The following is a 24168-nucleotide window of genomic DNA, read 5'->3' on the forward strand; positions in this document are numbered from 1 at the left end:
TGTTAAGAATTTGGTGTTTGACAACCCCCTGCTAATAAGGACAAACAAACACTCAAGTATACAGGGGAAACAGATGGAAAATAATATCTTTAAAAAATGTTATTTTCACTAATTACTACGGGCATTGCCTGATAGGCTACAAATATACAACAAACTTTCAAAATTTTGTTTTGAACTCATGAAACTACAAAGTTGTGACTTTTTCCATTTATTGGAGTTTTCTATCAAGTATCAAAATGTAATTAATCTTACAATAGGAGATAGCAACCGCATGTCGAGAACAATAAGGACGAATATATAGCACCAAAGTGCAATTAAGCGCAAAATGTTTGGTACATGTATGACTTGAACAGCCATTTTCAAATATTTTCATTTTATTAAAAATAAATACCTTTACAATCTGATATGTGATAGGGAAAAAGTTCGGCAAACAGCAGTCGCGAACCCAGGACGACATGAATCAGGTAACACTTGCTTTACGCACTACGCCAACGGAGCAACTAAGTTTTATGTGCCTTTCTTTGTATATTCCAATCCGATACTGATGGGCGGAGTTAGTATAAATAGTCTCTGCTTACAAAGCGGGCTACTTGCACGGTAAATAGACGCTCCGTATTTTTTATTTCTTACAATAAGTGGTGGGGACAAAATTGACTTTGGCAAAAAGTGGTGGGGACATGACCCACCCATCCACCCGCAAATTACGCCTATGTTAATATGCATATATGTTGTTATTTAATATTTCTATATAATACAGAAGCTGTGTTGTTCAGCTTTACAGAGCCCAGAGACAACTAGATATAAATCTACAACAAAACATGGCTTATTACCTTAAGTAAAAAAATGCACTGCATTAAAAGTTTTTATTCTTGAATAGCTGGCTTAATAGAAAATAAATAAGCAATAATATGAATAAATAACTAATTAATAAATTAATTTAGAATTTTATCAAATTTAAAAATGTATCCGTCATTACGTATATGTCGGACATCCACGACACTCCTCCCATCCGTTCTGTGATTGGGCGTTCGCAAGGATTCCTGGGTAGGGGACTTCAGTGGAGTCTCAGTCAATGCGGGCTTCGCTGAAGACCGCATCGAGGGCACAAAGGAGGCGCTCGCGAGCAGACTTCTGAGCGCTAAAAAGACAAACGGGACACCCTAGACTCGTAGACTTGGCGAGAACGCGCAATTTAAGTCCACGAGACCGCAAGTGCGCCATTTGGGACAAGGCCAAATTCGGTTCCCGTGTGAATTGTGTCCGCTTAAGACCCAATTTAGTATGTAGTTGTAATGCCTGATCACAAAGTTGTTATCTCGATATCTCGAGCTAAATACGCTGGGTAAAGTAATAGCATTAAAATGACATGTTAAAATTTAAATTTACGAAAAACATATGAGCATATAAGCTTGATGCAACATACACGCCAGTATTTATGGGTCAACATCTGCTTAACAAACAAAAAACATCACTTTTGATATTCTTAAATTGCCATGGTTTTATTATAGTAAATAACTAAAACAGTAAGACCGAGATTTGTTTGATTTCAGTACCCATAGTCTAATTTTTGTACTTTTATATGTCTGCGAGCGGCCATCTTGCCGATAACATCTCGCGTGGTTCTATGTGATTTAGGCGACGTCAGTTTACTCCCCCTTCCCAGTTACGCCTCCTTCCCAGTTACGCCCCTCTCTTGCAGTCCGCAGACAGACACTATTGCCAGACCACGTCACATGAGACCGTAAGGTCCTGTGCGATGTGATTTAGAACGTCAGTGGTAAAGAGACTGTGAGATGGATGTACCGGGTAAACAGTGACGCACGAGTTGATGGAATTTACTGAAAGCCGGTGAACGTTACGTAGGTATTTCCTAAAACCGAGACTTTAAAATCCCGATCACAAGACCCGCGGAGTCCAGTACTAGGCAAAGCCTCCGGAGAGGTATGTGTTCCTATATTGTCCGTTAAGTGAGCTTCATCATAGTGCAGAAACTTTCAAAAATCTAGTTTGTTGCGGAGTTATGTTAAGTTAAAAGTTAACGTACGTATGTGGTCGTGACGACTATAGAAACAGATCAGAATGACTACTGAATGGAGACTGTGATGTATCTTTCAACGAAAGAATGTTATCATTAAATAAGCGAGTCGTTCAAGTTTGTAACCTGTCTCACACAGAGGAAGAGAAACTTTGTTTCAGTCTGATCACATTTGAAGCTGTCAATCAGTCTGACATACATAATAACAGCGTCTCCCAACACTTATTCAGTGATTTGATTTAGTAGTCATTTATGTTTTCTTTGCTCCGACAGGGCATATGATGGACAGCGATGATGAGTTGGTGGATATCTCGGATGCTTCGGTTGACTTCAGTGAAGATGTGCCTCCTCTGGACTTCAGCGCCGGTAGGGACTGCATGAGTGACGTGATATCTTGCTGCTTATTAATATAAACATGCTTGCGTGCCAGTTTTTAGATAGTAAGTTTGTAGACTCTTAAACATTTGATAAGTGAAGCGTTTTAGAGGCTGCCTTTCTTATTTCGGGTCGTAGTAACGCACACACAGCTCATCCTTGTAGTGCAAGTAATAGTAATGATCTTGTCCGTGTGGACAGATCAGGTTATCACTCTGTTTTCTGTCTGCGTAGATACAGATGATGTTGTGGTGATGTCACAAACAAGTTGTTGTTCCGGGAAGCTCCCCACATTGTATTGCACAACTTGTTCTCTGTTCCTCACTCCCCATTTCTTTGCTTCAGTAACTGAGAAAAGTCTAATGTCGACATAACATTAACTTTAAAGCAAAGAATCACAAGATCTGCTCAACATGTTCTGTGGTAGCACCATGGTACAGTGATGGTTTCAGATGGCATCATGTGTTTGTGAATAGGCGTCCCTATTACTTTAAAAAGCTTTTGATATGTTAAAAGCATAGCTAGTTGTGACAAGAATTTTTAATTTTTTTTAAATGAGTTTTCATTATTTATTAAGCATTATTTATTTATTTGTGTAATGGCACTTCCTGCCCAGCACATCTCTACCAGACTGCTTTATGCTTCCAGATAATGACAAAACAATTATAAAAGCAGTTGATCATGTGCCTGTGGCAACATATCCATTGCATGTGTTTCTGTTTGTTTTCAGAGGTGCACAAAGACAAAATAAAGGGGGAGGGGCAGATCACTGATATTGATCAAGTGTTCTGGATGGTCTGGTTGATGCAGGGAGATGTAAACAGGGTCATTTCTATCCAAGGTTAATAGCATCATACTGGGGTGTCACTGTACCAGGTAGCTCCTGCAGTCGTACCATCACACTGATAAAATGGTAAATGTTAGCTGAATGTGTCTGCCAGATAAATACATGTGAATAGAAAAGGGCATGTCACATGACCTGTTAGTCAGTATGCTAGCTGATCGTATCAGCACAGGAAACGTCTTGTCACTGTTTGACTTTTCTGAAGTTACTAGTATCGCATGGAGCTGCGGCTAAACAGACCAATTGAGGTAAACTTTTGACACATGAGTCATTTAATTTTAATAACAAAATGAAAGAAATAAAGCATTTAAATAGAAAACATAACTTCCTGGAACTATCTGAAGGCTCCATGAATCACGTGACACGAAAATGTTGAACTTCTGTCGCGACGGCTCTGGTTTGAATGCCAGTTTACAATCTGTTGTGGAGGGCTAAAATGCCTGGCCAATAGAGAGTCAGTATGGTCCCTACCCCTTTTTTGTTGCTTAAGTCATGTTGTGAAGAGTTGGGAGGGGGAAGAGAGCTTAATGTTTTTGAGTGCAAATGAATAAAAATAAATAAAGGTGTGCACGGATAAATCATTTATAATAATCTTTACACAACACTGTTTAAAACACTTTTTGATTTTTGACACTTTTTGATTTTTGACACCTTTTGATTTCATGGTGACTTTAACAAGGCACTCAGCAATGTAAAGAGGTTTTTCTGTTATATCACTGATATGTCAGTTTCTTATTTTTATCTAAAAATGCCCATATTTGCCAGCCAAAAACCCCACTTTTCCCATACAGTGTTATACGACCAGAAATAATCCTGCCCACACTCGCTGATCGGAAATCTAATATGGCGGCTACGTGCAACCAGCCCATTAGAATATCTTGCGCTAAGGCCATTTTTGGTTATTTCTGAGCTTGTATTAATTGTATAATTTTCTGACATTAACTTGCCTCGTGCCTTTTCTTGTAATTTGTTGTCACAATCCTTAAAGGGGTTCATTATGAATCCATGTGTATAGTCCAGTATAGATACAGTGTTAGAATGTTAACCTCTTGTTTTAGATATGTGTCTACAGAGATCATATTCTCAGTGTAATGCTTCTTTTGGTTAATAAAATGCTGATTTGTGAATGTTTGCCAGAACATCCTGACCCCGCCACATACAGACTTGCACAGACATACAAAGCATTCATTTAATAGGCCTGCTGGTTGATTTAAAAACACCACCACACTTTAAACATCTTTCCTCCTCTGAATCCAAAGTTCAGTTCAGACTCAAGTTTATGGGTTCAAATCTTAAGGCCATATAGTCCTTCGGCTCTTTTAAGTACTAAACTGTCCAGTATGTTCAGTATGACTTGTTGACTTTCCTTCAGAACTTACTGTTAAGAAAATGGACATGTTTACAGTACAACTCAAATTACTTTTTGTCTCTTTAAAGACAACAGCAAACATTGCCTTTCGTTGCAAATAATAACTTCAGATGCTTCAAAACTGTTCACACAAATATGAAAATTCTCTCTAAATTTACTTGCTTTAATGTAGTTCCAAACCTGTACGATTTTCTTCGTTCCATGTGATGTGAAGCAACTTTTGAAACAATGTAAGTTAACAAACAAAGAATTTAAGGGTAAAATATTGTTTTAGTTTCATTTCTGTTTGTTTTTCCTGTAATTTATTGCTACACTCCTAATTACCACCTCTCACTTTCTTAAGTATTATGTAAACACATATGCATATTTTATTTATACAACTGTATATACTGTAAATGCACAAATCTGTACATAAATCAAATTTTATACAACATTATTAGTAGTAGTATTACCTCTAGTTTTACTTATTTATACTTACTAATTGTTCTTCCAGTTTTTCATGTCACGTATATATGTATGTACCAAGTGCTAAAACCCCCCCACAACAAATTTCTTGTGTGTTTGCACACACTTGGCCAATAAAGCGAATTCTGATTCAGATTTTTGCATGGATTGTGATAGCACAAACCAGTCTTGAATTAGCATAAACAGATTTGAAGCTGGGAACATACCTGTCATACATAGCCGTTTTTATGTTAACAATATCAACATGCCCGTTTGTAGCATAGTATCCTGTACTGTGAGTGGCCTTGTTTTATGTTGAACCTGAATCTTTCTACCTGTGTTACATTTTTAAACCATTTTGAAGAACTGGTGTTTCTGCCTCTACATCTGTCAAACCAGCTGTACTTGTTGGATTAGAAGCATTTGACAGGGCTCAAAGTCATGTGCATTCATTTGTGTCATTTGATCTGACATAAAAATTTGAATAGTGCCGTTAGTTAATATGGTACCGTAGCTTTAACAACTGTTTCTTATATTATTGTTTGATAAGGAAAACCATGTACAGTATACATTTCATGAATGCATGTATTATTATATTTACTTTAAAATACTAGACTACTTTACTTACTACTAAACTGTTATCTTTTTGCTTAGAGTACAAGGCTTCTGCTATATGTGCTCCCACAATTTGTCCCCTTTGGAAATCTGACAAATCATCCATTTCACCATTACTTGTACTTACCACTGAGAAACAAAACCTTGTTCTAACCCAAGTACATGCTAACAGCTCTGAATATCAATGAATTAGGGAATTGGATATTATCTGTATTTCCTCTCAGGCCACAATGTGAATTGTTCATGATCAAATGTAATTTTATTTGCATTCTGCTCCCACAATCGAAAAATGGCGTAGACATGCAATGCTGCATAATAGTTTAAGTGAGTGACCAGTGAGTTTTTCTGTCGTCTTTGCAGGCCGCTGTAAAGTGGAGTGGGTACAGAACAGTAGTCCTAAACTGATGGATCTGCTGGATGAGAATGTTCCTGGAATTGGTACATATGAGGACTTCAACACCATCGACTGGGTTAGAGAGAAGTCCAAAGACAGAGACCGGCACAGAGAGGTGAGCGAAGAATTCATGCACATGTGCAGCCATGATCTTTGGATCTTACCACATCTTACCACTTCAACATTTTGATTTGACTTCAGATTACCAACAAGAGCAAACAGTCCACACTAGCCCTGCTGCTCAGCGTCAGTGATGCTTTCTCCGGTTGGCTTTTAATGCTCCTCATTGGACTCATGTCAGGTCTGCCCACGTCATGCCCACTTCCTGTTTACTTCCTCACTTCCTACTTACACTTCTCACTTTTTAATTGCAGTCAGACAGAATCGTTTTTCTGATGAACAACATTATCAGCTAAATTATGACTATACCTTGGATTTTGCAAGACATAAACAACACTGGTTCAGAATCACTTCCTGTTTCAGCTTTTTTTTTTATTTCACATATTTAATTAAGGCATTAAAATGTTTGATTAACATTTTTGATTTAGTTCTTAATGTTCTGTTGGTTGTATATTTTTATACTGTGTGTGTAGTGTTATAAAATGAAAAAGGAAGTGCTTCTGGAACGGTGCTGTTTGCCTTTCAAGTGATTTGACCTGAAGTACTAAATTAGTCTATAGTAGTGGTGTTCTATCATAAAAGTATAAAAAAAGAATAATTAGTGACCACTGCGGTTAGGTATTTATACAAACATAAACAAATTTAAGGTATTAGATTAAAGTATTAAATGCTATTAGGTTTTTTAACAATCATACTTAAATGCTTGCATTAAAGAAGGGACCACAGCCATCTTTATCTAAGCAAAAAAAAAAACTAAATTTGCGGGTCAGCTCTCTTGACTTTAGCGAGTATGAAACCAACAGTAACTAAATTTAGCTGCCACAAAGCAATGTGCACAAAACTTCTCAGAACACTTTAGCAACCACATAGGACTGACCTGACAACCACCACAGCATTGTTTAGCACAGGCCAGCACTACTCACACTTCTTCAGAAAATGTAAAAATGTAGTTTTATTATGAGAAGTTTGATGGATCACTGTGCATCACGGTGTGATTTGAAGGTGTTCTGTGTCCCATCTCTCCCCCCTCCAGGGGCCTTGGCTGGAGGTATAGACATTGCTGCCCATTGGATGACAGACCTGAAGGAAGGCGTGTGCCTTAATGGGTTCTGGTTTAATCATGAACACTGTTGCTGGACATCCAATGAAACCACTTTTCAGGAAAGAGACAAGTGCCCTCAGTGGAGAAGCTGGGCGGAGCTCATGGTTGGAGTCAATGAGGTGAGTTTTATGTTCCATCCGCATGGATGTACTGTATGGTACATACGGACCCTGGAGGAGAATTTTACATGTGAAGTGAATCATTCCACTTCCTCATCTTGTGATTTTTTTGCTTTAAATATCATATTTGAAATAACAACACTTGAGCTTATTTCCTTTGCATGAGAAAAGGAGGTTATTGTTCATTCATCATCAAGTTGATGGATGATATGCTGATGTATTTGTTGTGCTGTCTTTGTGGTCTGATTATGGTAATAATTATCCCAAATTCAGCCGAAGCCAAGCTTTACAGTAATTTCCAGGATTTTCAAATAAATGTTATAAGTAAGGGTTCTGAGAAGCCTGAATGAAATGGAATCCAGCTGCCTCACTTCCTGTGGATTACAGCCATGTGTGCTTGTGTAACCTTTTCATACTTCAGCAGGACTATCGCCACCTTCTGGTTTGACAAAGAAGCTGCTGTACCGATTTGAAGAAATGGCACAGCACAGGAAATGATTAGCATAATAATTATTTTATAATATTATGCTAATCATTTCAATTTGTAAAAGTACTTAGAGTAAATGTGTTAATTGAAGGATCATAATTTGATTATATGCTATTTTCAATGTGTGAATTATACAATGATGGTCTTGGGTCAATTCTTTTTTAAAGAAATTAAATATCATAATGTTCCAAATTCTTGCATATGGTTCCATTTCCATATAACTTCTGTGTTTGGAGGCAAACAAATAATTGGGTGAACTAACTTTTTAACACTTTTTAAAGTGGCCGTAACTCAGACAGTTTCTGCATATGTCATGTTAATCTTGAGTACTTGCAGTCTTTACTTGGATCACATTTATAAAAGACAGATATAGCTGTACGATTACTTACGAAAACATATGATGCTTGCGGATGGGGGGAGGGCGGAACTAAAGCACGTGCGCACCCTTTGCCAACAAAACACAGAAATATGACCGTTCATGACCGGCATCTTTTAGCACTGGGAGCGCGCCATCTATCAGTTTAAGACGATCCCCAAATCCAGCATTATATCCACCTTTTATATAACATTCCTCACCGAAATGCAGTGAACAGACAAACACAGCTGAACTTGGCGAACGCAGTGCTCTCTCTCTCTTGCTCCAGCTGGTTGACGTGTGGGCATGCTCCTTCTCCCGCTCTCCTTGGTTGACACGTGGGCGTGCTTTTCCAGGAGAATTGTCCAATAAGGGACTAAGAAAACTTGTTACGAAACGGATTTTCATGTTCGATAAAATCTTTCCGAAACCTACACGAATGCTGGGGGAGTGTATCGAGCACAGAAATACTACGTCATACGTTCAACTCGTTTTTTGACAAGTTAACCATGTCAAGCATGAGAAGACAGCACGTCTAACATGGTAAAGAAGTCAGAATGCATGAAACACCGTTGCACATCCCTTTAAAGGAATAGTTCGCCCAAAAATCATTTACTCACCCTTTTGTCATTTCAAACCTGGATGACTTTCTTTCTTCTGCGGAACACAAAAGAAGATATTTTGAAAAATGTTGTTAACTGGACCCCATTCACTTGCACTGGTTTTGTATCCTGTCCATACAATAGAAGTGAATGGGGGCCGGTGCTGTTCGGTTACCAACTTTCTTCAAAATATCTTATTTTGTGTTCTGCGGTTGAAAGAAAGTCATAAAGGTTTGAAATGACAAGAGGGTGAGTAAATGATGACAAAATTGTCATTTTTGGGTGAACTATTACTTTAAAGGTGTTTCTATAGTTATTGTTCAATGGTATTATCTGTCAATATTAATCTTCCGCAATACTTATGATCTGTTTGTACCTCCTAAATACAGCTTTACTAACAGTGATGAAGAAAACAGTAACTTTTTTGTGATATGTAAATCTATAATAAAGCAGTAATGGCAGTGCTTATATTTTGTAATGTATTACCTATAGGCGGTTTCATCGGACGCACGCACCTGGCCTGAAGTTAACTTGCAGTCTGTGTTTGGTTAAAATAAAAATTATATTTCATTTATATTAATATTCTAGTGTATAATAATTGCATTAAATTAAATTAAAACTACAGTTATTAATTCTTTGCAGAGGACTACCGGAAGTTAAGTTAGGGCCACATAACATTTGTTTATGTGGCTGCCGCTGAAACCATCTATTGTAAAGCTCTCAAGGGTTCCTGTATAACCCCCATAATTATTTTCGACACCCTGGTTAAAAGATTTAATATTTTGATCTTTTTAATGTTTTAATCCCATTATGGGCTCAGTAAAAAGGGCTTGTGTTTGAATAAGTCCTGTAGGGGGTGACAGTGTATAAGGCCTTTACCCATCCGCTTTATTCTGTGTGTGTCCTGCAGGGGACCAGTGCATATGTGGTGAATTACCTGATGTATGTGTGCTTGGCTCTTCTCTTTGCCTTCCTGGCCGTGAGTCTTGTCAGAGCGTTTGCCCCGTACGCCTGTGGTTCAGGAATACCAGAGGTGAGACACAAACACTCTCACACCTGTATCATTCGCTTTAGCCATAGTTTCTTTTCTTGACAGATTGTTTTCTGTTTATGCAGTTTCGAATGTTATCAATAAACTTTGATAATAGATCAAAGAAAATAGATCTAATTACTTTGTTGCCACTATACACGTGAGTTTGCTGTGAATTAAAATCCTTTATGGTCCACTGACATTAAAGTCACGTAGTTACAGTATAACAATTTAAAAGGTTTGCAGAAAACACAATGTACTGGCAGTACACTGTGTACAAAATGCACAGCTAAACACATGTATTATGACATTATTTACAATAAAAACATTATATAAGCAAAAAATCAACATCACATTTGTTGTCACAACAAAGTTTTTTTTTCAAAGTTATCTTAAAAACTGTGTGTGAAACAGAAAAGCTTGAAACAAAAAAGCCACAGGAAATATTGCTTTGATTTAGTTTATCGGTTTATTATTTCATTTTTTTGGGTTTATTTAAGTTAAAATAAAATCTATTCATGGAATTATTTTTTAGAACATCTAAGTAATGCCTAAAACTTCTTAGTTTCTAGGGTGGTTGTTCTAAGCGTCAATGGGGTGTCTTACCATATTTTGTCTTGTACTTTCACCGTACTGTAAATGAAATATGACATGAGGCTGATGCAAGAGTCCTTTTAATAGTTTCATGTGGGGTGTCAGTGACATAAAACAGTCACATGGTGTAATACAGTGTGTAGTACTGAAATGAACATTCATATACTATGGGTAGTCAGAATCCACTGTAGTCTAATAAAGGGTCTATTCTGTAGACAGATACAGTGCTGTGTTCAAGGTTTGTAAAGATCTGAAGTTGCACGAGGACGTGTGGCCGGGCTGTCTTAAAATGACTCAACATCCCGCCCGAAGCTCTTTACTGTGTAAATCTCTTCCTCTCTCTGGTCTGAATTTAACGGAACACACACAGACCGAAACAGACAACTTCTGTTGTTGATAGTGGAAGGTCATTGATAGTGAAAGCAGACACAGAGAGATGTCTTATTCTCTGCTGTGCTTTTAAAGGTGAAGTGTGTTGTGTTATGCCACTAGCATCACATTGTACACCATTATTTGAACTGAATAATGGTGCTTTTCGAACTCACCAAAGCCCACAGGCTATGCATCACTGTAATTTTTTTTCCGTGTGTTTTCTCAAGAGAACACTTGAACTTATTTTATAGCTTCTCTGGGCAATATTATGTTTCTTCAAAACAGTAGTTCTGAGTCGTGCTTGCTTATCAAACTCTTAGTTTTAAGTATTGAAATTCTGTTTCTGCACTGTGTGCTATGTACAGTACATCTATGATAACTCAAATCTACTTTTATTACAAAAATCACCACCTAGCAACAGTCCAGCAAACATCCAAAACACAATAGCAGCTGTGAGCCAGACATTAGTAGACATTTTTACAGTCTTCTGAGTGAAGCGAGAACAGACAGACAGTTGGAAAGATGCATATCAGTGCATTACACTTTCCATCACTTTTACGGTTTTATTTCATGTTTTCAGTTGTTTAAAATGTTTTCAGATGTTCATCCACAATGCCTTCTGCACTCCCAACTTGGCAGGGACGACAATGTAGGTCACAAGTCAGTTTGGAAAACCAACATCGTATTGATATTACTGACCTAGATTATTACAGCGTGGATGAGATGTCAGGTCAGATTTATGGCTGGTTTTAATGGGTGTTCTAAAAATGATCTATTTCCTCCAAGACATGCCAAGAATGTCTGCTTCAATGAAAAAAAAAACGGTTCCACAAGTCTGTTTCAGGGAAATGACCAGTTTTGGACCAATTTCTCGGATTCTTTAAAAACACCTCTCTATTTTCTTGCAGATCAAGACCATCCTGAGTGGTTTCATAATTCGAGGGTACCTGGGAAAGTGGACTCTGATCATAAAGACCATCACACTGGTGTTGGCCGTCTCTTCTGGCCTCAGTCTGGGAAAAGAGGGCCCGCTGGTCCATGTCGCCTGCTGCTGCGCAAATATCCTCTGCCATTTCTTCACCAAATACCGTCGAAACGAGGCCAAGAGACGAGAGGTGAGAGGAACTGGGAAAGAGATAAGGAGAGGCGGAATGGAGTGATGTAGAGATAAGGAAAATGGAGTGTGGGATAGTGTGAAGGAAAGATTACAGGGGATGCAGAGGGTATTTTGTATCTTGGATCAAAACTCGTAATGTAATACATTGATATAAGCCTCCTGGCTTGGACTCTGTTAGTTGAAGTGCTGAAAGTTACCAGTTGCCAATTGGTCGGGCCTGAGTAATTGTGGACAGAATTTTTCTAGGCTGTTCGCCTTACACAACATGACTGTATTATTTATTGTGTTCATGAGTTAGGGAGGATGAACATGCTTTTTATTATGCATTTTAGTTGACAATGACATGGATTGTAAATAAGGTAAATATGTGTGTATCAGGTTTTGTCTGCAGCGTCTGCAGTGGGTGTGTCAGTTGCATTTGGTGCTCCTATTGGAGGGGTGCTGTTCAGTCTGGAGGAGGTAAACACTTTTCATTGCATTTTCTAGCTCTTTTTTTTACAAATTCCAATAGATTTTTATAAACAATTGTTTATTTTCTGGTTCACTACCTAGTCTGATTGTGTCCATAGCATTTTATGATTTTTATTTAATGCGTTAGAAGGGTCAATGACAAATAAATGTGTCCATGAACTTGAAATGCCAAGGTTTTGAAGTATATTAAGTAAGGGATAATGTACAGGCAGCCGGTTGTTATCGCAGAAATAAGCCCCGACAGTGTGATCAGGACCTGATGCAAAGCGGAGGATCTTGTATAACACTGAATCAGAATCAGAATCAGAAAGAGCTTTATTGCCAAGTATGTTTGCACATACAAGGAATTTGTTTTGGTGACAGGAGCATCCAGAACACAGAAACAGAAACAACAGTACACAGAGACCATAACACAATAGAATACAGTACACAATGATTTAAATAAGGGCCTATAAAAAATTAATAAATACAATACAATAAACATAAGATAAAGATATAGAGCGTAAAGCTATGTATGTATGTAAATATGTACAAGTAAAAAAAAAGGGGAAGGGGCTTATTTCGTGATAACAGCTGGCTGCTTGTACATTGTCCCGCTTATTACACGGCTACTTGCCACATGAGAAAAAAACTGGACATGAAATGTGAATTTCAAATATTTTTTAGCTAGAAGGAAAAGCCGTTTAGTTTCGGTTTTAAGGTAAGAAACGATGTTCAAATGTCACGAACAGGCAATTTGGTTTAATCATTTGTAAATATAATGTCACATATGTTATTAAAAGATATATTTAATATGTAAAAAAAACCTGTCAAAATGATTTTTGAGAGGTTGTTATCTGGGAATAACGAACCTGCAAATGTCATGACCGGCCAATCAGAATCAAGCATTCCAACAAGCCGTGTAATAAATATATCTAGGGTTGGGTATCGTTTGAATTTTATCGATTCCGAATCTGATTCTGCTTATCGATTTCGATTCTCATCGACTCCCAGTTTCAATTCCACAGTTGAAGTATGAAACCTGTATAGTCATTTAGCCTATATATTTATGAGCACTGTTTTGTGTATATATACACCTAGCAACCATGTTTTCTCTGAATATTACACTTTATATTACCATAGTTGAATTACATCATGGTTAAACTGTAGTTACTCTAGTGAAACTATGGTAAATATCTGGTTCCTGTGCTTTATCACATGTTAACACAGGCACATTTCTGAAAATATGCACACAGGAATTGATAAGAGAAATGTACATGTTTATTTCAAATATCCGATTCCGGTCCGATTCTCAACCTTTCAAATCCGATTCCGAATTGGAATTGATTTTCGATTTCCAACCCTATATACTGTATATCCAAATAACCGAGCGATGCACGGTTATGCACCTTGAATGGAATAAAACTAAATGTGAGGGTCTCGAGACGATGAATACATGATTTGTATTTAGAGCTGGGTGATATGAGATATGATCAAGATAGTTGTCCTGAAGATATTATAAAATTACAGAATACTGTGAATATCAAATGTTGTTCAAAATTCATATTAATGTGCCAAAAAGGGCAATTTCACTCTCTTTTTATATCCCATAAAAAGCACGAACATAACTTGTCATTATTAAAATGGCAATAGCAAGTGGATGATGAATCAGTGCAAAAGAATGCATCTGTAATATGGGGATGGTTTTGTTTGAAAAAAACAAATAGGCTACTAAACAAAATACAACCATTTCTTTCAGCATCTCAAGCCGCATTTTTACATTAAAGTGAAGTTCATCCATAAATGAAAATTACATCATCAAGAATGTTGGTAGCTGAACAACGGAGGTACCCATTCGCTATTACATTGGACACAAAACCAATGTAAGTCAATGGGTATCGCCGTTGTTCTGTTAACAACATTCTTCAAAATATCTTCTTTTGTGTTCTGCAGAAGTAAGAAAGTGATACAGGTTTGAAATGACAAGAGGGTGCGCTTTCCTGTGGCTCAGTGGTTAAAGCATTGTGTTAACAACACCAAGGTCATGGGTTCGGTCCCAGGCGATTACACAATCAGAAACAAAATGTATAGTACAATGCAATGTAAGTCGCTTTGGATGAAAGCGACTGCCAAATGCGAAAATGTAAATGTAAGTAAACGATAACAGAATTTTCATTTTTGGGTGAACTATTCTTTAATTTAATAAAAAGTAGTTAGTAGTCACTAGATCAACGTTTTTACTTTATTTTTGCATTAAACATGTTACATTCTCTGTCAAAATCATGCCTTTTTCTTTTGTTTCTAAAATCTAGTTAATGCTTTAATGCTGCATCAATAATGCTTATGTAATTGTCTGAATTAGCATGAAATATTTGCTAAAAAAGTGTAAAACATCTTATCCCTCTCTAACTTTTATTCTTTCTTTCAGGTCAGCTACTACTTCCCTCTGAAGACTCTCTGGCGTTCGTTCTTCGCCGCTCTAGTTGCTGCGTTCACGCTTCGCTCCATCAATCCCTTCGGCAACAGTCGCTTGGTCCTCTTCTACGTGGAGTTCCACACTCCCTGGCATCTTTTAGAGCTCTTACCTTTCGTTCTTCTGGGCATCTTCGGCGGTCTCTGGGGGGCTTTCTTCATTCGAGCTAACATTGCCTGGTGTCGTAAGCGGAAGACCACTCGGCTTGGCCACTACCCTGTGCTGGAGGTTCTGGTGGTGACGCTGGTGACAGCGCTGCTAGCGTTTCCAAACGAGTACACGCGGATGAGCAGCAGTGAACTCATCTCTGAACTCTTCAATGACTGTGGACTGCTGGACTCCGCTAAGCTTTGCGACTACACCGGCAAAAGCGGAAACGTACTGGGAAATGTTACCGCTGTCAATGGCTCTAATGGCTTGGCAGACCGACCTGCGGGACCAGGGCTCTACACGGCCATGTGGCAGCTAGCGCTTGCTCTGCTCTTCAAGATGTTCATCACTGTGGTTACATTTGGCATGAAGGTAATGAACCTTTTGCTGTAGATGTACAAGTAGAGGGAGATATAAATAAACATGCTTATGACTGTAAATGAACTTTTCTGGAGCTCTCGTATGGGTTGGATTTCTAGGAAATGCATGTGCTCATAAAATGTATCGCTTGAAAATCTTTTAAAGTTTTTAAAAGTTTAAAGTGTCTGCCAACTGCAGAAATGTCCATTAAAGGCTAATGTTCATGCACCCTCTGTCATGCTCGCTTACTTTCCTTTTGTTCCCTGTTCTCTCTCCAGGTGCCATCCGGACTGTTCATACCCAGTATGGCGGTGGGTGCCATAGCTGGAAGACTTCTTGGTGTGGGCATGGAGCAGCTGGCCATCTACCACCACGACTGGCCGGTTTTCAGAGGCTGGTGCTCTCCCGGAGCAGACTGCATCACGCCAGGCCTGTACGCCATGGTGGGCGCGGCAGCCTGTCTGGGTGAGGGGTGATTCAGCCGCATTCTGTGTGTAATTGACTGATTCATTTTCCAGTTGGTTTATTGTTCAGCTCTCAATTGAACCAAACTGCCTTGTGCCGTCTTCCATGCAGAAGCATTTAGAGGGTATTTTCTGGAACGTTGATTTCCCTTTCTGTGTGTTCGGCTGTATCACACTTTTAATGAGTTGTTCTCTTTATACATCCTAATTATGTGATGGTTGGTAAGGCAAGTCACACTATCGCTCATAGGAAACACCATAGGAAGTAATGAGCGTTGGCGAGTGACTCATGCTGTAGTTTTCCCCTGGTCAGACCTGCAAAAATGAAAACTGCAGTAAAACACGCAAAAAAGTTATCTTTTAGTAAAAGAGAAGCCAAGCCATATACAGCCACGGAAAATATGAAAGGGATAGTTCATACAAAATTTAAAATATCATAAAGTTCTCACCCTCGAGTTGTTGCATACCTTGATACATTTTGTTGTTCTTATGAACTAAAAAAAAAACATTTAGAAGAAAGTTTGCGACCAAACGGTTCTGGGGCACTATTGAAAAAAATGTTTTTTTGATGCTGTTCACTTAACTTGAACAAATCACTTTCATTTAACACAAGTGTATAGGTTTCTAGCTCAAACTTGCACAAAAAAAAAAGAAGCTCTTTGGTTGACCATAATAATTCAACCATGGACAGTGGTTCCACATGTTTGAGTCATGTTTTCTTAACATGAAATTAACATGTAGAGAGAACATGAGTGAAACACATAAAGTCAAAATGAAAGTAACATGTTAAGTGAACATGACTGAATCAAGTAAACCCAACAAGATACTCTTCTGCACAACTCTTAAAACAGACGTCACAAAAACTGTTTAAAATGCCAACACAACAGAATACTCAACTCTAATAGCCTGATAGCAAGCAACCATTAAATCAATGTTAAAAAATATTGATTTGTCATTGTTAATGGCATTGAATCAAAATAACTTGCACCCGCAATTCATGTTGAAAAATGAAATTTCATCAAACCATTATTGTGATCAGTGTTTGCTTTAGTTGGGACCTTGATTCTTGACGTTGTTAAGTCAGTTCCTCCATTTCTTCTGTTCTCTTTCCATGCTTGTGAATGTGCTTAACAAAAGCACATGTAAAGCATTAAAAAGTGATGTGTCACAAGAGGACAGTTATAGTTGTTTGCTTTTATGGTGTGTTATAAAATGAAGAAGCTGCTTTAAATTTATAGTAAGATTGATGATTGATTGATGCGTTCTGGTCACAAATGCAAAATTTCTGGGGCAAAATAGGCGAAGTTTTTTTTGACAAGTTTAAACATCAACAGTCATCATACAAACCTCAATAATGGTGACAATCATCAAACTAATTCAGATAAACAGATCAACTGCAATGCATGCTGGGAGTCATGAATGAGTTTTTGTGCTATGATGTTACCCAGCGTGCATTGCAGCATGAAGCTTTCTTTTGTTGATTGTCATTAGAAGCTATAATACTGCTGCACTGTAAATCCGACAAACAGGAAACTCTTTTTTTTTCTCATTTCCCGCTCCAGGTGGTGTGACCCGGATGACCGTCTCTCTGGTGGTCATCATGTTCGAGCTGACGGGCGGTTTAGAATACATCGTGCCCCTCATGGCTGCCGCTATGACCAGCAAATGGGTTGCGGACGCTCTGGGTCGTGAGGGCATCTACGAAGCTCACATCCGTCTCAATGGTTATCCCTTCCTGGAGCCAAAAGAGGAATTCCACCACAAGACTCTTGCCGTAGATGTGATGAGGCCACGGCGGAGCGACCCGCCTCTCTCTGCGCTAAGAGAAAGTGGAATGACGGTGGAAGATGTGGAGAGGCTGATCTCAGACACCACCTACAGTGGCTTTCCTGTGGTGATCACGCAGGAGTCGCAGAGACTGGTGGGCTTTGTATTGAGGAAGGATCTGGTTATATCTTTAGGTATGTATTTGCATGCCCGGCTCCACCTTCGTCTAAAACAAATCATCAACTAAAGTTGTGTAGTTGTGATATTTTCAAAGAATTCTCACAGGATATCTTGGTAACTTGCTACTAAATGTTTCAAGCTAAACTCTTGAAAATCTATCAAAGATTTCATACCGCACATCTTGTAAACGTTGTCCGCCTGGCGCCTTTTAAATGCAACTTTGTTGTCTGGCTCGCTGATATAAACTTCCAGAATGTTTAAAAGCAGCCAGCCAATCAGATTGGAACTGTAAGCTCAGTCTGTTCTTGTCATATTTGTGTTTCATTTCCATCAGACTAGGACTAAGGTTTCAGTAATGAACAGCATTCTTTTTTTGTTCTACTTTTAAGAGTCTTGTTTATTCAACTAACTTCATTTTCTTTCTTTCTCATCAGAAAATGCTCGGAGATATCAAAACGGTGTTGTCAGTGTGTCTGCAGTACTGTTCACTGAATGTGATCCGGCCTCATCGCCAAACGCTCTCCCTGCAGTAAAACTGCGCAGCATTCTAGACCTCAGCCCCTTTACTGTAACTGTGCACACGCCCATGGAAATTGTGGTGGACATCTTCCGTAAGCTCGGCCTGCGGCAGTGTCTGGTCACACAGAATGGGTGAGTGTGTGGATCTGTGTGCGGTCTGTACAAAGCTGTGGATACGTGAGATATGTGAGCAGCAGCAGATTTTTTTGCTTTCTCTGCACCCATCAGAGGCAGGAGGCTGTAATTTATATGGTGACATCAGATTCAAATAAACGAAAGATGAAATGAGCAGCACTGACAGCCTGTAGATTTATATTTTACTGCATTTTTCTGCACATGCCATTTACTGTTTGAGACCAGTCTATTTGGGGCATAATTAGGACCCTTTACGATCTCCCAATTAAATTTTTGTGTGCGTTTTAAAGGTCACATTAAATAAAAAAACATTCAATTAATAAAAAGCACTGATACGTATCATAAAACTATACAATTGAATACCAGTCTATTAAAAGTTTACATTTAAATAGACATATCTTTGCTGTCCTTTCCAAATCCTCGGATGTCCAAATTTGCTGTTTTTCAGGAAATTACAAAAACTGTAAATGGCAAAAACACTGTCATTTTTTTATGGTTAAATAATGTGTTGTCAAAGTTGACAAGCACTTTTTAGTGCTTTTTATTGGTTAGATATTTTGAAAAAATGATTTATGGCAACAAAAAAACGAAATATGGAGATATGAGGTTTTAGAAGGACAGCAGCGATATGTTTCTTTCTATGTATCTTGCTCACACGTACATAAAATAATAATCCTGTTTGTGTAATGTGTTTATTATTATTTGCAAGTTAGTAAAACCCGGCAAATTCGGCATTGGCAAAAAATATCTGTCTAAAATGAGCATAATTCTGTTACATTCCATGCAATACAGTAAATTCCGTTTTTATGCCTGGATTTCGTGATTCTGTCTGCGTTTTCAGCATCGTGAAAATATTAGGGCCTTGCATATTATACCTCTGACAACATCCCTAAACCCTGAACGGCCCTTAAAACAAAACAAACTGTGATCACTCTGTCAGCCATGATCACTGGAGAATTTATTGTTTTAAAGCCAACTTCATATTGTACTTCATTGTTTCAAACCATCTTCACAAATAAGTACAATATAAGAAGTGCTATACAAATATAACCAACTTGACCGTGTGTAGAATTCATTGAATAAAACAGTCTCAACAGCTTTATAATGGGGATATTTTCCCTCAGTATGTTTTCTGAAAGTCCATACTGGTTTTCTGTTCTTTTGTTTTCACAAAGGTCCTGATTACAAAAGCCCTTCCTACCATATTTGTTAAAAAAACAGCTGAAGCTGATTCTCTCTACAGTTGTTTTGCTTTTCAAGTGCATGTGTGTGTGCATGTTAATCAGCTCCTTATGTTGAGCAGATCAAAATGGACTTTCTTTGTGATCCACCCTTATTCTGTCTAGCACAATAAAATTGCACAGAATAGAAAGACAAAAACTCACAAGAACATACACACACAGGTTTGTTTTAGTGTTTAAGAGCATCTCATAGACAAATATTTTCAAACCAGACTGATGCTGTTTTCTGTCCCCCAAATCCTCACACAAAACCTTATTAGATTTGAAGTAAAACATCATTTGGTTGATATATAAGGTGTGTACTATTATTGAGGACTGCTTCAAATGTTAAGGTTAGGTGTTTGTTTAAGGTATTTTTGTGAAAGTATTTTCTAGGATTTCACTGTAACTAGAGTAGCTAAACCTAAACCACACAATAAATGTTGTACACACATCATATTCATATTCTCTCTCATGCATTCATGCCAAGTAGGAAGTAGACATTTTGTTTCGTATCATATTTGTGTCAGTTGACAGATCAGTGAATTTGTATTAACTAAAACTGATATTTTTTCTCCTGTTTCCCTCTGCTCTCTCTCTCTCTCTCTCTCTCTCTCTCTCTCTCTTATTAGGCGTTTGCTGGGAATCATTACTAAAAAGGACATTCTGAAACACATGGCGCAGATGGCCAACAGAGACCCAGATTCTATCCTTTTCAACTAAAGACTGCCAGGATACTTTAGAAATAACACACACGCACACCAAGGGCTGAATCATTCTGGGATGAGGATGATGAAACATCTGTGTGTGTGTGTGTGTGTGTGTGTGTGTGTGTGTGTGTGTGTGTGTGTGTGTGTGTGTGTGTGTGTGTGTGTGTGTGTTTTATTGAGCTATTACAGAAAGGTGCGAGAGTGGCCTGAGGCAGCGTTTTGCTGCAGTACAACATAGACATGTTTCGACAGGAGCTGGAGGTTCGGTGGAACATTAGTTTATCCTGAGGCTAAAGACACAGTTAATGTGAAAATGTTGTCCTCTCACCTCTGGAAATCTCATCTGAACCCTAAAACGAACCATCAGGACTCGTGTACCTCACCTAACTTCCTGTGTACAACAAATGCTTTTTTTTGTACTCGCACGTGGACTCAAATTTGTGAGTCAACATGTCTTTAAACTGTTTATTTATTTATGGTGCACTTGTCATCCCTGGAGTGACGTCTGACCTGAAGAGGAACTTCAGAAGGGTGAGAACATTCCTGAGATGATCTGATGATGTCGTGCCCGAACCTGTGTGTGTGAAGCGATCCCTGTGGGAAGATGTGCTGGCCTTTTGTAGAAATGCATTTGATTGAGTGGCGAAATGAGTGTATCATATTAGAAAATTGCTCATTGCTGTCATACATACTAACAAAATGCACTCGGTAGACCGGTTACTCACTCTTTAAGACGTCAAAAATGGGGTTTTGAAGTTCTGGTTGTTTTCGCGTGCCGCTCTTGAAGTGTTTGTGGACATCAGCCAGTGTTCATTTTAAAGGTGCCTTAACGTCATGCATTGTATTGAAGTGACCTGCTTGCCTTTTTTGTTTCTGTCCTTCGCTTTGTGTTCTCTCACAACACTGAGCCTATTGGTCTTGACCCGTGGCACACTTTGTCCAAAATGTAACTAATATTACCAATTTCTAATCAGCCGCAGTTCTTTATTGTAACCACCAGGAGTCAGTATCTCACAGAGTGTGTCTGTTCTTTACGTGCGTCATTGACTCTTGGCCGGGTCTGCATATCGGGTTGGCTACAGCATGCTTGCACGCTTTGGGGACTCTTGACAATCCCTTGACGTCTCTGTACTGATGTCTGAGCATCCGGACCCCTCGGTGCTCTATGTGATGATGTGATGATGATGATTCTGCACCTGTTCACACTGAGATTCTGTTACCTCCACTGCATTTCCCATGATGACCGCGATGGTGTCCTCGCGCGACCTCTGTGAAGCATCTCATCACGTCATGAGGATCAGATCGTGACAAGATTCTCCCTGTACTCCCTTGATTTTTATGTACTGCAGTCCCCTTCCTTGGCATTCTTGCTCGACCCCCTCCCCCCATTCGTTTCTGACCATGTTTATGGCCTATTAAACGTCTTTTCGTGCCTGTTCTAATCACCCTCCAGCTTTCTCTTCTCCTGCTCGCCGTAATTCCCGAGAGCTGGATTCGGGGCAGGGAGGTCGTAGAGGGCTATTGTTCCCGTTCGCTACTGGTCGTCTGGGCTTCCGGTCGCCAGGATGTCTCTCTACCGCTTCCATCGGAGCGCCGTCACGCAGCCCAGACCAGGCCTTCCACTCTTAGAAAGGCAATTTCCGGTGTTTAAACAACGGCCAATTCTACGCTGTTATAATAGAGCAGGGAAAAAAGAAATTCTTGAGCTCTGATTACTGAAAGTAAAAGTGTGTGTGTACAGTATATGTGTGTATTTGTATGGGGACGGGGGGATTAGGGCATTCTTTTCAGCCTCCTAGGAAAACATGGGAATATGGAAGCAAAGGAGAAAAGGTTAATTAAACAGTGTTCAGTGGTCGGTGGAAGGGTCCTTTCACAAAGGGTCCCTTCTGTGTCACACGGGGGTTATTGGAGAGACTTGGCAGGAAGGGCTTGCACTCATTCCTGCAGTCCGGGTGGGTGCTGAGCCTATCTGCGCTGTAACCCAACACTTGATTGGTGTATAAGGAGCCGAGCCAGGACCAAATGAAATGCTGTAATGTAAAACAGGACATGCCATAGACAGCTATGTTCTTATCTACAGAAATTTTGCTTCCACCTTCTGTGTGGATTTGGGCTTTAATACTTTGTCTTTTAACCGCTGGTAAAACTTCACCTGTTAGAAGTAATTGTTGGTCACCAACAGGCTGTTTAAACTCAAGAAAGCAAACAAGTAAACGGTTGTTTAGGTGTCGTTTACTTGAGAATGTGCCTGCCATTCCTATACAAATACACAGTTTAGTAAGTACACATGCTTTTTACGGGTGTCGAGCGCGTTAACGATGTTGATCCGAAGAAACGTGAACGTTTCACGTGAAACGTGAACGAAGCAAAAAAGTGCACAGTAAGAAATATAAATATGCATAATAATTTATTCCAAAGCAGATGATGGATTTGTTTCTTTTTTTGCACAAAAGAGACGTGTTAACGTTAATATGCATTTATTTTGCACAAAGAATGTATTCTATTGCAGTATTTTTGTACATGACTGTAACATACTGTATCACATTGTCAAATGAACTTTTTCACACCTGTGTCAATTTGAATAAATGTGATTTTTGCATTCCATGAGAGGTCTTCATTTACTCGACTGTAGAAGAATAAATATTTATGTGACACATTAAATTGTGCTGAAAATCACATAATACAATATAAGACTTGAGGAGAATTAAATTCCAAAAATATGAAATTAAAACATTTATTTCCCATAACCCCAAATCACTCCTGTGGCTATAGAAGTTGGCCCATACAGACATCTGTTAATTTTGAGATTTAGAGGACATTGCTGAGGGGCTTCCAAAATATCAGAGGATTGTAGGAGTCTCATCTTAGTATTTTTAATATTTGTTCAGGCTCGCTTTTACCTTTTGAAGGAAATATATTGTTTCTTTTAACTATTACATGGATTATTTTCTTTTGTTAAAATGGTTGCTTGCAACAATAGCATTTTTACAGATGCTTTGCAATTGATACAGATGCAGGAACACTCAGACTTGATTTTGTAACACTTCATATTGTCTTAATAATAATAATTCGCTAAAGTACTATTAACACCCCTGGTTTATAACAATATGTTTGGGAAAAAAATACATAGACCTTTTATTAAACCTTTATAATTCTGTTTTAGGCATAGGTTGATTCTGCTGTATTTGTGGTGTTTTCAAAAGCAAGCATAAAAATGTATGATGCCCATAAAACAAACCGCTAACCCTAAGCATTTAACTTTGGCGCATGACTTGTCCTGCACCATTTGTGTTATGGACATGCATGATACCTCAAATTATGTAATTTTTTAATCTCTTCAGCTCTGGTGCATATTTTGCATGTTTTACCTGAACCTTTTTACCCACATACATTGAGGTTAAAAATTGTGTCATTTTAAAGAAATTACCCACCTTGTAAAATAGTTACGTGTTTGACTTGAGATTGTGTAGGAATATCATGGTATATTTTACCAATTGAACACTTTAGAGTAACACAACAGAATAATTGTCAATTTATAGTCTAATTGCTACGAATTGATCTCATTTGTACATTTTACTACGATTTGCTTTTGCACCAGTGGCGTTAGGTTTAGAGGCGGGGTTAGTATAATATAACAATAAATGACAATTAATTTATTCAATGAAGAAAATATATACTTTAGAAATGTGAAAATGTTGTAAATAACTAGTATAATTTGTACTATAGAGTGACCTTACCAGAGAAGACTGTCTTGAGCACTAAA

The 24168-nt window shown here is 38.4% G+C and overlaps 1 protein-coding gene across 1 annotated transcript; it reads left to right on the plus strand.

The window, feature by feature from the left end:
• The first annotated feature begins 1707 nt into the window (after nt 1-1707).
• clcn5b (chloride channel, voltage-sensitive 5b) lies at nt 1708-23009 on the plus strand. Its single transcript, XM_057343066.1, has 13 exons — nt 1708-1941; nt 2309-2401; nt 6043-6191; nt 6278-6377; nt 7230-7417; nt 9772-9894; nt 11766-11972; nt 12353-12433; nt 14853-15419; nt 15686-15872; nt 17434-17832; nt 18253-18469; nt 20325-23009. The coding sequence occupies exons 2-13, from the start codon at nt 2314-2316 to the stop codon at nt 20413-20415; spliced, it is 2397 nt and encodes a 798-aa protein (XP_057199049.1). The 5' UTR covers nt 1708-1941; nt 2309-2313; the 3' UTR covers nt 20416-23009.
• Nucleotides 23010-24168: the final 1159 nt, after the last annotated feature.

This window comes from Triplophysa rosa, linkage group LG1 (genome assembly GCF_024868665.1).
Source record: "Triplophysa rosa linkage group LG1, Trosa_1v2, whole genome shotgun sequence".
Lineage (NCBI taxonomy): Eukaryota > Metazoa > Chordata > Actinopteri > Cypriniformes > Nemacheilidae > Triplophysa > Triplophysa rosa.

Bases quoted from the DNA above. Each gene is read 5' to 3' on its own strand.
- clcn5b (XM_057343066.1), top strand. From the start codon at position 2,314: ATGATGGACAGCGATGATGAGTTGGTGGATATCTCGGATGCTTCGGTT. The intron at 9,895-11,765 runs GTGAGACACAAA...ATTTTCTTGCAG, and splicing joins GTGGTTCAGGAATACCAGAG to ATCAAGACCATCCTGAGTGG. The intron at 15,420-15,685 runs GTAATGAACCTT...TTCTCTCTCCAG, and splicing joins TGGTTACATTTGGCATGAAG to GTGCCATCCGGACTGTTCAT.